Below are 15,907 nucleotides of genomic sequence, written 5' to 3'. Positions count from 1 at the left end.
ACCACTTTTGATAGGGTGAAGGCTCAGAACCATGTTGGGATGAAGGAGGGGGTCTCAGCTTCTGTGGCTAGGAGACTGCAAGGAACAGAGCTGCTTTAGTCAGGAGCCACACACACACACACACACACACACACACCCAGGCCCAATGCCACGCCTGAGGTGTGTATTGCTTTCTCAGATGCATTCTTCATGTGACAACTAGCAGCCTGTGCTCTCAGAAGCTGACAGGGCCCAGCCAGCTTGTGGGAAGGCAGGTACACGTGTTTTCTGAAATCTCCTCAGATGATTACAGTTTGCGGTAGAGGAGTGTGTGTGTGTGTGTGTGTGTGTGTGTGTGTGTGTGTGTGTTTGCCTGATTTTGTGTATACAGACTATATTTGTGCCTGGTGCTGGGAGGGAGGGCAGAAGAGGACCTGAATATGAGCAACCACTCGAGGGCTGAGACAAAACCCAGGTCCCCTCAGCAGTTAAATGCTCCTAATCACTGAGCCATCTCTCCAGCCCATGAACTACTCTTAACTCGCTTTGGGAAGCTGCCATGAACCTCTAACTACAGACCTTTCTGGGGGAAAGACTAGCACTTTCCCAGGCCTGCTAACCCTTGGTCCATAAGGTAGCAGAAGGCCCTTGTTTCTAGGTGTCTTAAAAATGATCTGTGTCCCAGCATAGTCAACAGTCTCACCTAGACAGTGGTCAAAGCCTGGGCTATGGAGTGACTTTGTGCAAGAGCTGAGAAAACATGTACTTCCTGGGAATTACTAGAATCCAGGAAGGGTAAAGTAGCTTCCGTTGTTTTTTCCAGTCTCCCGATACAGCCCCATAGGGTCTCTAACTCAGAATCACTTGGTCTCCCAAATGTACCATCAAATCCAGCCTTTTGGTTCTCTTTACAACTGACTTAAATCAACTCAGAGGGGTCGACACTTTGACTTTGTAAACCCTGCTAGTACCCAAGAAATTACCCGAGTGCTTTTCCTGGGTAGTCAACTGCTGAACCCTACAGGTTAAAGCAGAATGGAGCTCCACGGAAAGCCTGTGCAGCCTCCTGCTTCATTCTTCCAGTGGAGGGAAAATGGGCTAAGTACCTGGTATTGGGCACACTACAGTTAGCTTCAGTTCTGGGGCCCTGAGAATGCTCTCCTGACATCAGAGCCAAGGGCAATTACAAAGGTTGAACAGCCCACTGCTGAATACTGAAACTCACACTGGCTCCAACTATACAAGTTTGATTGCCAAGAGCAGCCCTGAAATCCTTGGGCTAGAAACATCAGCCCTTCAAACAGGCAAGGTGAACATGCATGCTATTTCCTGGCAGTCACCAGCTCAGGGTGGACAGGTGAGCATGCACACTACTTCCTGGAAGTCACCAGCTCACGGTGGGCAGGTACCATGCACACTACTTCCTGGAAGTCACCAGCTCAGGATGAGCTCTGCTGTTCCTATGTCTGAGTGTCAGTGGTTTCAGCTTGACTCTAAAACAGTCACAGAATTTTCCCAAAATGCCCTGTTTCCAGGGGAGTCTCCACAACTTCTAAGTCTGGTCTGTTGTCCAAGTTTGATACATAAAAACAGACGGGTCCTGATGATCTATGGAATAACTTACTAGGTTGCTATTTGGTTTTGTTTTGAGGAAGGGTCTGGAGCTCCAACTATGTAGATCAGACTGGCCTAGGACTCAGGGCTCTACCTGCTGCGTCTGCCTCCAGAGTGGTTTTGGTATGTCTAGACAGGGTCTCGCTGTGTAGCCCAAGCTGACCTGGAACTATTCTCTTTGCTCAGCATCCCAGATGCTCTGAATACAGCTATGTGCTACTACACTCTGTCCTATACCCTGTGTCCCCTCAAGACGGTGATCAGTTATAAAATTACAAACTTTCTACATTTATCTGAATTTTAGGAATACAGACTGAATTTTATTTCTGTGCATTGGACAGACCTCATGAAAAAGAACTTTTTATCTTCTTGGAGATGGGGGTGGGGTCTTGCTGTATACCCACACTGACCCTGAACTTTGGATCCTCCATCTCTCAAGTACTGGTACCACAGCTATATACCACCATTCTCAGGATAAGGAATCGTTTCCTAAACTGTCATGAATCTTGCCTTCTTTGTCTCAGATTTTAGAAACAGCATAAAACAATTTTTAAGAATGGTTAAAAGCAATTCTTGAACTTTCAGGAGTATGAGGGATTCTGAAAGCAAATACCCTAGTTTTATTATTAGTGTGTGTGCTTACAGTGTGTGTACATGGGGGATGGTGACATGGCACGTGTGGAGTCAGTGCACAGCTTTATGGGGTTGGGTTTCCTTCCAGTTTTAGGTGAGTTCCAGAGATCAAATTCAAGTTGTTCTGCTTTGCTGCAAGTGTTTGCACCCACTGAACCATCTCACAGCTCCCCCTCCCCCTCGCAACAATTTGTAAGAGGTATTCCCCGTGCTTGAACTTGGAGCTAGGAAGATGTGAGGTGAGATCCCTGCAGTGTAAGGTGGGGAGGGGGTGCCAGGGAAGTTTCTCCGGCTCTGGGAGAAGTGGGAAAAGAAAAGTTTTGTTTTTTATTGTTTTGTTTTGTTTGTGTATTTCTAGACAGGGTCTATTATGTAGCTCTGGCTATCCTAGACCAGGTTGGCCTTGAATATCCAGAGACACCTGTCTCTGCCTCCTTAGTGCTGGAATTAAAGGTGTGCAACAACATGCCCAGCTGGCAAAAATAAAATTTTTTAAATGGAAAAGAAAAAGAAAGGTTTGCTGTTTCTAACTGAATCAGCATGTTCTAAGTTATTTTAACGTTCTCGGCAGATCAGAAATTCTGCAGTTTCAGGATTGCTTTTCCCCTTCCACATGGCTAGACCTACCACCCGATCACCAGGGCACCTAGTGGTCATCCTGGGAAACCCAGGGAGCCAGGCCAGCAGAGGGGTGCAGTGGGCTTTTGGTTCAAGAAAGGGTTCCAGATCAGAGAGCACACAAGTACCCTGGAACCAAAGGCACCTTTGCTGAATCCAGTAAAGGGACAGGACACAGGAGAGGCTCGCGGGCCACTGCCTGACTTCTCTCAAGACAAAAAGCATAGATGAAAGGAAAGCCCAAGACCTCAGCAGCAAGAAGACACAGTTAGGTAGAAACTCGTAGGTCTGGATGTAGGTGGAGCAGGGCTCTGAAACTGACTGAAGTGACTGATCCAGCTGAAGATAACAGAAGAGAGCCTGAGGTCCCTGACCATACCTGTCTCAAACAGTGGCTCAATTGCTGCACTTTTCAGAACACTGGGGAGGACTCTAGACCGCACAGCAGACCCTCTCACGTCCTGCTGTGCAGGTGCTGCTGTCTAGGATTTCCCTCTGGCAACCACAAAATGGGATAATGACTATACCCTGCTGAAGTCACCATGAAGGTACTATTTCCAGTAACAGCCTGTTCCCCAGGCCCTCTTCAGGCAGAGGCTGCTGTCCTGAGCACAATGAGGACAATGAAGGCATGGAGAGGCGGAGCCTGCACACTACTATCATTTGAGCATACATTCAACTCATTAATTCAACAAACATTTATTAAGCGCCTATGTGTGCCAGGTCCTAGGGACCGAGAGCCGTATGGTGCTTAGGCCCTGCCCTCAAGCAGCTCACAGTCTAGGGGCAGACAGTAAACACACGTGACAATGTGCCATGAGGTGCTGCGGAAGGATGACAGAGTGCTGGACCACAGAAGGGTAACTGATGAGCACTTCCTGGGCAAGGGTCAGAGAGCGCGTCATACACCGGGACATGAGCTCAGTGCCGTGGCAGTGCCTCACGCTTTGGTGCACATCACCAAAACCTTCAAGGCTGGTCCACAGAGGACCTGTGTGGATTCTGCTTCCTTGGGACAACCTGAAACATCCCTGTCTGCCAGCATCTGCAGTGACTAAGGGAGCTGTTCCCTAATTTCAGGGGCCAATGAAGGAGCAGCTACCCAGAGGGCCAATGGCCAGGAGCCTTGTCATGGGTTAGGAACAGAGATCAACGGACTGCTTCTATCACCCTGCCCTGGGCCTCCGGGAGTTCTCAGTGGCGTCTCTGAGCTGGTCTGAGATTGCTTCTTAACACTGTGAAGACGAGGCCGTCAGCCCTGGCTGTCACTGGCCTTCTGCTTCATGAGCAGCAAGCACCAGCCAACTCTCAGGTGACAGACACAGCCTCACTGACTGTCGTCACAACAGGCCACAGCAGGAGGCCCTATAATCAACACAGTCACAGCCTCCGCACCAGCTCGATGAGCTGCTGAATGTTTTTGTTTTGGTTGGACAAGCCATTCCTGATGTTTTCTAATAGGCATCTCTTCAATTCAAAAATGGCCTCACTGTAGCCCAAGCTCACAGCGGCCATGGGTGGCGCTCCATGCCACAAGGCTGGGATGTGCCAGACGTGCTGCCTCTCCGCCAGGCCCGCCAGTGTCCGGAAGCCGCCACCCTGCTTCTCCAAGTGGGTAGCAGCCCTGCTCAGGTCGCTGGGCGGATCCAGGAGCTGCCTCCTGTCTCTTTGTTTGGGACTGGGAACAGGCAGGTCATGAAGGTTCTGGTACACAAACTGATAGTTGGGCATGTGCCCCATTTTTTCTAGCCTCAGAAAGGCATGAAGAACAGCTGGTGGGATGTCCTTTGTTTCAGCTAAACTGACCACAGTGACATTACTTAGCCCCATTAGCAGCGTGGCCAAGGAAGCCTCCAGTTCAAACCTGTCTCCAGCAGAGGCCAAGGCCCCACTGATCAAACCCCCAGAGTCTATTACCAGGATTTGGTCACAGCCCAGGTCCTGACTGAAGCCCTCAGCTACAGGGAGGAGCTGCATGAAGGCCCCTCGGGGACTACAGCTCCTCCCAGTGGCAAATTTCAGGCCAAACATGGTGTTAAGGAGTGTAGACTTCCCCGTGCCCGGCACCCCCAGGGCAGAGAGAACCACTAGTCGAGATCTCCTGTCTAGGCGGGCATGCAGCTCCTTGAGAAGCCCAGTGACCCATCGAACAGGGATACTCAGGGTGGCCCCATCGACCAGCTCCAGGGGCAACCCACCCAGCAGCAGTTCCACAGCCACACCCGGGAAGTGGGCAAAGCGCCTCTGGCCAGCGGGCAGCCTCCCTGCCTCAACCAGGCAGCTCTCTGCTTCATAGAACTGGCCCATCTCCCGTAGGAAGTGCTCCACTCCCAAGGGCTCAGGCCAGAGTGGCTCGGTCAAGTCTGAGGGCCCACCAAGTTTTGGTCTGAGAGTGAGAAGGGTCTCTGGAGGCTGTCTTGGCCGTGGCTGGCCAAGTCGAGCCAACCCCCACTCCATCCATCTCAGGAAATACTGCCTCTCACTCGGGGAGGGGCTGCTTATTCCCAGGATGAACTCCTGGACCCCTGAGGTGGGCTCCTGGCCGTTCTGCTGCACCCGGAGCTCAAGGACGCGCCTTCTCAGCTCAGCCCGGTGCTTCTCTGGGGGCTCCGGGACCCACTGGAGCTGGCAGAACTCTCTTTCAGCTTGGGCCGCCCTCCTCGCAGGCTCGCCCTGCAGCCGCAGCTCGTCTCTCTTATAGGCATCCACATCCTTGATCTTCCTGAGGATCTTCTCCATCCGGTCCTTCGCCTTCTGACACTCCTCAAAGTCCTCATCAACTCTGAGGCCGAGTTTCCGTGCTGCATGTGCCATGTCCTCCACAGACACCCTCCTGCAGGGAGAGCGAGCCACACTGCACATAATGGCTCGGACGCGCCTGATGAAGCCCTCACTGTCGGTGCTGCTGACCTTCACCAGGACGTGAGAGTGGTCTATCTTCAACACCGGGATCAGCCTGTTGAGGAAGCGCAGGTTCGTGTTCCGTTTACCTCGGTAGGGACTCAGGATGAAGTAGTACTTTGTGGTTGACTCCTTCATGGAGTACAGAAGTTTGTATTCCTTCTTGCTGATGTTGTCAGTCAAAATAAACACAGCAGAGGAGACTTCTGTCAAGAGCTTGAACTGCAGCCAGTGAGACCCAATGTCACCTCTCAAGTTCAGAAAGGCCATGGGTTCTGGGAAAACATCCAGGTCCTCCTTGCCACTGGGGAAAAACCAGGAGATCTCTACTAACCCATCTGAGATTTCTCTAGGATTAGTGCCTAAATTGAGGTCCCGATGCCAGAAACAGTCCCACTGGCGGCGGGCCGGGCTAAGGACGGCATTGAGCAGCTGGGACTTGGAGTTACTGCTGACATCCATGCGCACGAAGGCAAACGTGGGCACCCTGGACAGGACCACGCTGTCTTCTCGGAAACTCCCCAGGCCCCGGAGGGGCTGGAACCACCACGTCCGCACAACACCCCGCAGGGCCCAGAGCAGAAAGGTATGGTAGTGGTTTTCAGAATCGGGCAACACAAGTGGGAGTGCAAACTGACAGAGGGACATCTTCAGCAGGACTTCCTGCTGCAGAAAGGTGTCTGAAGACAGTAGGAGGGCACAGAGAAGGTCTAGGGGGTTCACAGGCGTATCAGGCATGGGCAGCTCTGAGAAAGAGTAGATGTCAGCAGCGACATCCTCCGCTGGGTCCCAGTACATCATCTCCTCCTCCGTCTGGCTCTCCTCGGCGGGCCAGGCCTCTGGAGGCATGTCCAGCACCATGGTGGTGTTCCTGGCTTCAGCGTTGAGTGCCTGCAGCTTCCTGAGGAAATGCCAGGGAAGGTCCTTGGGAACCTGAGGAGCCCAGTTCTTCATGCTGTCAAAACTGATCTGCAGGGAGTCCTGGAGGGTGAGCTTCTGTACCTGGTATGTCTCCAGTCCCAACAGGGACAACATCTCCTGAAGCCTGCTTCTCTCCACTGTATAAAAAACAAAACAAAACAAAACAGAACAGAACAAAAAGAAACACAAGTGTTTAGCCTTCACTCTCGAGGCAGGGCCAGAGCAGAGGAGAGTAAGAGCCTGCAGAGAAGGGTTGGAGAGGATATTCCTGAGAACAGGATGCAGGTGTGAAGGGCCCATACGCTGGGCAAAGGGTAAATCCTGTCTCAACTGCACCGCCTAAGTAACCTGTGTGAGCATTTAAATACAGACAGGGAAACGGGCTGGCCAGATGACTTGGTAGTTAAAAGCACATACTACTCTTTCAAAGGAGCAGTCAGTTCTTGGCACCCTTGTCAGGTAGCTCACACCGCTTTGAAGTCCAACTCCAGGGAACCCCACAGCCTCTGCAAGGCATCGCCATTCGCATACGCGTACCCACGCCGAGACAAACAACTATGCACATAAGCCATGTGAAAAATAAATCTACAGCCAGGCATGGTGATGCACGCCTTTAAACCCAGCACTGGGGAAACATAGGCAGAATTCTCTTATGAATTCAAGGCTAGTCTAGTGTTCACAGGGCATTCCAGGTCTGCCAGGATCTCACTGTAAGACCGTAGCTAAGACAGATAAAAAGGAAAACTTAGGAGTTACATTTAAGATCAAGAGAGTTCATGTAGAAGCTGTGGTCTCTAGTTTTTCTAGAGTCTGCACTATCTAAGTCTGTATTGGACCTTAAGTAACTAGAGAGCAGCAGCGTGTGTTCCTAGGTGCTGAGTGCAAAGGCTACCTCTCAGATCTCAGCCCAGGCCACACGGTCACACACTCCTCACGCTCCAGCCCAATCAGGAATCTGAAGAGCATGGCAGGACAAGCCTGTAATTCTGGCACTCAGCATAAGACATAGCAAAAGCCTGCCTCAAAACCTGGAGGGAAAAAAATGTCAAAAGGAAATTCCCATGGGGATACAATCACTCTTCACACTCTGGGTTGTCTGGTAAGTGTTCTTTTATATTTGTCAAGAAACTGGAGACTATTTTTAAAAAGGAAAATAGCAACCATATCTTGGCAACAGTTTGCAAATCCTAGACTAGTAATGTAGGACTTTGGCTTCTGTTGTGAATTGGGATTTTTCTGGTGCTGAAGATGGGGTGCCCTCTGCATGCCTGCAAATGCTCTACCATTAAGCAGTATCTTCACCCTTATTAATATATTAAGATATGGTAAATATATTTAACTTATTTTATTTTTTAAAGATTTATTTACTTTATATATGTGAGTACACTGTCACTATCTTCTGACACACCAGAAGACATCATATCTCATTAGAGATGGTTGTGAGCCACCATGTGGGTGCTGGGAATTGAACTCAGAACCTCTGGAAGAACAGTCAGTGCTCTTAACCATTGAGCCATCTCTCCAACCCTTTTTATTTTATTTTATTTTACTTATTTTTGTTTTTTTCGAGACAGGGTTTCTCTGTAGCCCTGGCTGTCCTGGAACTCACTCTGTAGACCAGGCTGGCCTCAAACTCAGAAATCTGCCTGCCTCTGCCTCCCAAGTGCTGGGTTTAAAGGCATATGCCACCACTGCCTGGCTATTATTTTAAAGTTTTATTTTTGTTCTGGGTGTTTTGTTTTGTTTTGTTTTGTTTTTTTAAGACAGGTAGTGCTCTATGCAGACCTGGCTCTCCTGGATCTCACTCTGTATCCCTGGCTATTCTTAATCTATGTATACCAGGACAGCCTCAAATTACAGATCCATCTGTATCAGGGGTGTACCACCACCCCCAGCAAGCACTTGATGTCTTTTCTAAACATTTTATTTCTTTTATATATGTGAGTACACTGTCACTGTCTTCAGACACACCAGAAGAGGGCATCGAATCCCATTACAGATGGTTGTGAGCCACCATGTGGTTGCTGGGAATTGAACTCAGGACCTCTGGAGGAACAGTCAGTGCTCTTAAGCACTAAGGCATCTCTCCAGCCTGAAAGCTACTGATATTTGAAGACAGCTTCATTATATAGCTCAAACTAGCCTCAAAACTGTTAGGACTGTATATGTAAGCCACCACTCCCTCTCTAATGCTTGTCTTTTAGGCATTGTGATTATTATTCTTGGTTGTCAACTTGACTACATCTGGAATTAACTAACACCCAAAAATGGAGGGTACAACTATAAGGGATTTTTGCTTAATTTGAAGTGGAAAGATCCACTTCTAATCCAGATCTCTGAGGTGGGAAACACACCTTTAACCCAGACCTCATGAGGTAGGAAGACCCACCTCCAATGTGGGCCACGCCTTCTGCTGGAAGCCTTTGTAAGGACATGGAAAAGGAAGGTTTTGCTGTCTGCCTGCTTGTTCTCCCCTTGCCAACAAATCCATTCCTTCACTGGCATTAGGATTTACTTCTTGAGAATTCCAACATATACTGAAGACCAGCTGAGACCTCCAGCCTCATGGACTGAACGACTACAGACAGACAGAGGCCCGCACACACACGCACGCGCGCGCACACATACACAGACTCATTCTCTAACCTCTGTTACTCTAGAGAACCCTGACTAATGCAGTGACAATAAGCATTTGGTGTTGACAGATGCTTTGCAGACACTGAATGATTAAGATATTCAAATGCCACCCTTTATAATGCAAACTTTTATAAGCAGATGCTTATTTATAAAAGATGCTTATCAAGTTGTAACTGCTCCAGGGACTGGGCCTGCTATCTCATCAATGTAAGTATATATGCGTGGATGTACCTTGTAGTACTGAGATGGAGCCCACATGCTAGGCAACATTTCGTCATTGAGTGATACCCCGAACTTTTTTTTCTTTTTTTTTTTTTAATTTGTTCAAGATGGGAGGAGGAATGGGGGTGTTACCATCTTGTCTCAAGCCTGTGATTCAACTTTCCAACTTTCCTGCCTTTACCTTAGGATGACAGGCATACAGCACCGTAAGTGTCCCATAGCACAGATTTTAGGGCTCAGGATTCTATGTTTATTTGCATGCATGAGCCATGGAATATGTATAGAGATGAGAGAAAAACTACGGGAGTCCCAATGATACAACTTTGGTCATCAGGCTTGGCAGCTAGCAATCTTACCCCTGAGCCATCTTGTCACCTCAAGTTCTAGAGCAATATGACTGAAGGCCCACTGGAGAAGTTACAAAGGGGCTGTGAATTTGTTTTAAAAACAGAACAACTGGCTAGATGGTATGGTTAAGCAGATAAAACCAATTGCCTCCAAACTTGATAACCTGAGTTTGACCCTTGTACCTACATGTTATTAGAAAATAAAATTTCATATTGTCCTCTGATTTCTATACACCTGCACATGTGCACACAAATACATAAAGTAAGGTTTTTTTAATGTAATTTTAAAGAAATTTGTTTTTATGTGTATGGGTGTTTTTTGTGTGTGCATGTGCATGCGTGTGTGTGTGTGTGTGTGTGTGTGTGTGTGTGTGTACTATGTACACACAGTGCCCAGAGAGGCCAGAAGAGGGCATAGTATTCGTCAGGAACTGCAATAATAGAGAGAGCTAAGGTGGCTGGACACCACACCCAGGTCCCTTGCAGAAGCAACAAGTGCTCAGCACTGAGCCAGCTCTCCAGCCCCAAATAAATGTAATATAAGAATAAATAAAGCAGAAGACTGCACTGTGTCAGAAGTTCTATATGACTTGGGTTTCCTTGTTATGACTGAATGAAGCAGGGATATACAGCAACCATTATTGCTTACGTAGCGTAATTCATCAAAGCAACTTGGGAAAACCACATTCTATATATGTACCCATACATACACTTGGCCCTTAGGAAAACCACATTCTATATATGAACTCATACATACACCTTAGGAGACCATTCAGCAGCTCTGGGTCCAAGTTTGCCAATATGAAAACTAAGCTATTGCTAGTGTTTCTAAATCTAGCAAGCTGGAATAACTTCAGGAGCTGAGAGCCTCCACCTACAAAGACTCATGGTGATGGTGTAGGTAAGTTCAAGGAAACATTGGTTACTTTGTAGTTCGTAAGTCCCCCAGGTGGTTTTGGTTTTAGCAACATTATTAGTATCTCATAAGGGGTGATAGACAAGAGGATTCTAGAGTGAATGAGAAGTAGCCACCTACAGGGTCCTCTCCTCCCACAGAATGGAAAGCTGGAAAGGAAAGAGAAAATGAGTACCTGTGGGGAAGTCATTGTCCTGAGCCTCGTTTGTACCATCTATGAGAAAAGGCAAGGAAAATAAAGGGGATTAATCTAATAGTGTGTGTTTGGATGATAGGAAATGAATTAAGTAGAACCCAAATCTCTTTTTAAACCTCAATGTCATTTCCAGAAATCCTAACAATATAAAATATAAAACCGTTGGGTCCTAGTGACTTTCACTTCTCATCTGCACCCTCCTTCCTCAGCCCAGTGTGACTAAGCCTGAGCCCCAACTCCACAATGGAACCCACGGCCCAGTGTGACTAAGTCCCGGAGCCCCTACCTCCGTAATGGAACCCACGGCCCAGTGTGACTAAGTCCCGGAGCCCCTACCTCCGTAATGGAACCCGCGGCCCAGTGTGACTAAGTCCCGGAGCCCCAACTCCACAATGGAACCCGCGGCCCAGTGTGACTAAGTCCCGGAGCCCCTACCTCCATAATGGAACCCGCAGTCATCTCCTTCCATTTCTCTCCATTCCAAATCTAGAAAGAAAGGACATGGGATTTCACCTCATCGGCAAGGTAGAACCTGTCTGTGAAGAAGTCCAAACTGACCCTAACTTTTGTTGACTGTTTGGTGCTACTATAGTTGCTGAATGGTGCTACTATAGTATTGCTGATATACTCAGGTTAGATCTTGGAATGAGCTAAGTTTAAACAAAAACAAAGGCTGGAAATACAGCTACGGCTCTAATATTTTTTATTTAATCAACCTTATAATTTCCTCACAATTAAGTTTTGTTTGTTTGCGACGGGTTTTCTCTACATAGCGTTGTCTGGAATACCAGGCTGGCCTTGAACTCACAGAGATCCATCTGCCTCTGCCTCCCAAGTGCTGGGATAAACCTAACATTTAAAACTGTTTTTTTCTGGCTACGCAGTGATGGCACCACACCTTTAATCCCAGCACTTGGGAGGCAGAGGCAGGCAGGTTTCTGAGTTCGAGGCCAGCCTGCTCTACAGAGTGAGTTTCAGGACAGCCAGGGCTATACAGAGAAACCCTGTCTCGAAAAACCAAAAAATAAAAACAAACAAACAAACAAACCCAAAACTGTTTTTTCTGATGATGTTTTCTGGAGATAAATATAGGGACAAGAAAGGAAAAAAAATTGAGGGGGGTCTGGCTTTTGGAAGCAGTATGGTGTGAATGAAAACATAGACGCATTCATGCATCAAACACAGTATCTAGCAATTAAAATCTCATTAAAGGGCTGGAGAGATGGCTCAGCAGTTAAGAGCACGCTCTTCCAGAGGTCCTGAGTTCAATTCCCAGCGACCACATGGTGGCTCAAAACTATCTGTAATGGGATTCGATGCCCTCTTCTGGTGTGTCTGAAGAGGGTGACAGTGTACTCACATACATACATACATACATATTTTAAGAAATCTCATTCAAGCCAGGCAGTGGTGGTGCATGCCTTTAACCCCAGCACTTAGGAGGCAGAGGCAGGCAGATTTCTGGGTTTGAGGCCAGCCTGGTCTACAAAGTGAGTTCTAGGACCGCCAGGGCTACACATAGAAACTGTCTCGGAAAAACAAACAAACAAACAAACAAGAAAGAAAGAAAGATCACTCAAAGTAAAAGTAAGATACTAGAAGAAAAAAATTTCCCTAAGAATTCAAAGTGCAAGGCGGGCGGTGGTGGCACACACCTATGTGGTGGCCCCAATTACAAGGATCCAGTGCCCTCCTCTGGCCTGGCCTCTGTGGCACTGTGCACACATCCTGTACAAACACACACACACACACACACACACACAGGCAAAACACGCATGCATAGAATTTTGTTTGTCGTTTTTGTTTACAACAAGGTCTGTAGCTCTGGCTGTCCTAGAACTTGCTATGCAGGTGAAGACGGCCTTGACCTCCCAGACTCCCTTTGCCTCTGCCTCCTGAGTGCGGGGAGAACAGATGTGCAGCACTGCACAGGGTTGGTAAGCTTTCAGAGGCAGGTAGAAGGAATGTGTCCATGCTCCCAGGCTGCTCATCAGGAAGGCAGCAAGCTAACTGACTGGTGAACTCACATAGAGTTCCAGACCAATATGGACAACCACACAGGTCTTAAAAAACAAAATGGTGAGGGAGGCTGTAACTGTGACTCAGGGACAAGCCCACACTCCACTGTGGAAGTCTTCTGTGAGACCTGTTCCAGGCCTGCGTGGGAGAACTCAAAGTGGAGCATTAAAGCATTCCCACTGACACCAAGTGATCTTTCCCTCCTGATTATCACAGTGCCAAACACACTTGCTAGTTTTTCCTCCAGCAGTCGGCTACTGTTGCTGAGCACTAGCTGGCTGTCTCCCACGTACACCTCAAGACTGCTAGCACTGGTGAGAGTAAAGTGCACAGGTGGTCCCACTATCTCACACCATCTACAAGAAACTAACTTAAAATGGACAATCTCAACATAAGAACTAAAAGTCATGAAGCTCTCAGAAGACCCGTGAGTGAATCTTCATAGCCTTGGACTTCGTTCTGGCTCCTTAGATGTGACACTAAAAACATAGCTGACAAAGCAAAAGGAAGGAAGAGCATTGTGCATCAAAGGACAATACCAAAAAGGTGAAAACAGGCAGGCATGGCGGCCCACACCTTTACTCCCAGCACTCGGAAGCAGAAGCCAGATCGATGTGAGTTTGAGGCCAACCTGACCTACAAGCCAATCAGAGCATTTTTTTTTTTTTGTTTTTTCGAGACAGGGTTTCTCTGTGTAGCCCTGGCTGTCCTGGAACTCACTCTGTAGAACAGGCTGGCCTCGAACTCAGAAATCCGCCTGCCTCTGCCTCCCAAGTGCTGGGATTAAAGGCGTGCGCCACCACACCCGGCAGTCAGAGCCTTTTTTTAAAGAAGAGGAAAAAAGAAAAACACCTGAACACAGAGCTAGGGGTGTATCTCAATAGTACAGTATTTACTATGATGATTTGAGGCCCTGGGTTTGAGTTCCAGCAGTAGCAGAAACACCACCATCACCCCCCCCACACACAGACATGGAAGGAGATGGGATAAAATATTTGCATAGTATGTATCTATGTCTCAAATAAAGGTCTAGTATTTGTACAACTTATAGCTTTTTATCAAAAGAAGCTGAAGTAGAAAGAAAAAGAAAAGTCTTAAGCTTAATTTAGAGGTCCACAATCCCCAGCCAAGTCAGAGTATAAAATCCCAATAGACAGAAGAAACCTATCTTTTTCAAAAATGGGCCCAGGTCTAATTTTACCTGCAATTGCCACAGATGTTTGGCTGTCTGAAGGTTTTACTTCTGGGGCCACTTCTCCCAGATCTGAATGCCTGAAAATTTTTCAGAAGAAAATTATCATTAAAATAGCTTACTACTACTTTCACCTAATCAAATTGGCTGCATATCAAATCTCTCAGGAGGAAAACGCTTCTAAAAACTACAACCCCAGGCTGCTGAAATGGCTCGGTGGTAAAGAGCACACACCGCTCATAGAGGACCGGAATTCAGTTCCCAGGACACTCACGTCTCCTTATAGTCTTTCAAAACTGTAAACTCTCGGTATATCCTAGATCCATGAACTCAGACCCTCTCCCTCTGGGAGCTGGCTGATCCTGGGCAGCTGTGCAAGTGCAATGGCCCCAATGACTCCAGACCACAGCCCTAGGGAAGCACACTAGCCTGGAAATACCACCACTCACATAGCTGCCTGCCACTCAGAAAGACATAAAAAGATACATACCCTTTGACCAGTAATTCCACTTCTATCCTAAGGAAAAGAAATTAAAATTTAATTACAAAGATGTTGATGTGAGCTTGATATTCAATAGCAAAAGCTTTATGCCTGTTAAAGTCCAGTGAAGAAGGAATTACAGTCCTATTCTACAATCAGCACAAAATATTCTATGGGCTTCTTTTTGTGAACAGAGCAATTTCAGGTGTACAAATTAGTAGGGAATCAAGTTACAGAATAGTATAATATAAATATGATAAAATTATGTTTGTTTTGAGAGAGATATAGAAATATGCTCATCAAAAGTTAAAGGTCGTCGCCAGGTTGTGGTAGCGCACACCTTTAATCCCAGCACTTGGGAGGTAGAGACAGGCGGATTTCTGAATTCGAGGCTAGCCTTGTCTACAAAGTGAGTTCCAGGACAGCTGGGGCTACAGAGAGAAACCCTGTCTCAAAAAAAAAAAAAAAAAAAAGTTAAGGGTCACAGAACAAAAATGTCTACAGTGAGGGGTGGAGAGATGGCTCAGTGGTTAGGAGCACTGACTGCTTTTCCAGAGGTTCTGAGTTCAATTCCCAGCAACTTCATGGTGGCTCACAACCATCTGTAATGGGATCTGATGCCCTCTTCTGGTGTGTCTGAAGACAGTGACAGTGTACTTATATATGATAAATAAATAAATCTTTTTAAAAAAAAAAAAGTCTTCGGTGTTGAACTATATGGGGTAACACACGCCTATAACCCAGCAGTTAGTAGGCTGAGGCACGAGGATCTCAAGTTCAAGGCCAGCCTGGTTGACACTGCAAATCCCTGTATAAATCAAATAGTACAGGGCAGGCAAGAACTAGTAATCCTCTTTGCTTGTTTTCACTGTGTGCATGTGTTGCTGAGGTACAAACCCAGGGCTTCCCACATGTTAAATGCTCTACTACTAATCTATAACCCACTCCCCAATTCAACACTACAGAAGCTGAGGCAGGAGAATTACAAGTTCCAAACCCAGATGAGGTTGCAAAGCTAGATCCTGAATCCAAAAATAAAATAAAATTTGAAAATGTAAAAACTATTTTAGGTGTATCATAGAAGTAACATGGGCCAGAGAGCTGGTTCAGCAGTTAAAAGTGCTTGCCTTATAAGCCTGGCACTAGAGTTCAATCCCGGCGACCCACGGAAGCCAGATGCAGCAGCACTGACAAGAAGTTAGATATAAGGCAGAGATGGGAGAATAGGCCA

At 47.2% G+C, this 15,907-nt stretch overlaps 1 protein-coding gene across 4 annotated transcripts in view; it reads right to left on the bottom strand.

The window, feature by feature from the left end:
• Window positions 1-3,527: 3,527 nt before the first annotated feature.
• Window positions 3,528-15,907, bottom strand: part of LOC110330221 (up-regulator of cell proliferation) — a 43,974-nt gene continuing 31,594 nt past the window's right edge. For 3 of the 4 annotated variants that reach the window (XM_021210209.2, XM_021210208.1, XM_029544981.1), the window contains 5 exons: window positions 14,686-14,712; window positions 14,205-14,275; window positions 11,420-11,470; window positions 10,964-11,002; window positions 3,528-6,803 (listed from right to left, as the gene is read on the bottom strand). In XM_021210209.2, coding sequence (XP_021065868.1) covers window positions 4,225-6,803; window positions 10,964-11,002; window positions 11,420-11,453 — 2,652 coding nt within the window. In that variant the 5' untranslated portion in view covers window positions 11,454-11,470; window positions 14,205-14,275; window positions 14,686-14,712 and the 3' untranslated portion in view covers window positions 3,528-4,224. The remainder of the gene's footprint in view (window positions 6,804-10,963; window positions 11,003-11,419; window positions 11,471-14,204; window positions 14,276-14,685; window positions 14,713-15,907) is intronic. The other variant, XM_029544980.1, reaches the window with a different exon arrangement.

The sequence above is a fragment of the Mus pahari genome, chromosome 13 (assembly GCF_900095145.1).
Source record: "Mus pahari chromosome 13, PAHARI_EIJ_v1.1, whole genome shotgun sequence".
Classification (NCBI taxonomy): Eukaryota; Metazoa; Chordata; class Mammalia; order Rodentia; family Muridae; genus Mus; species Mus pahari.
This window is presented reverse-complemented; position numbering and strand designations above follow the sequence as displayed.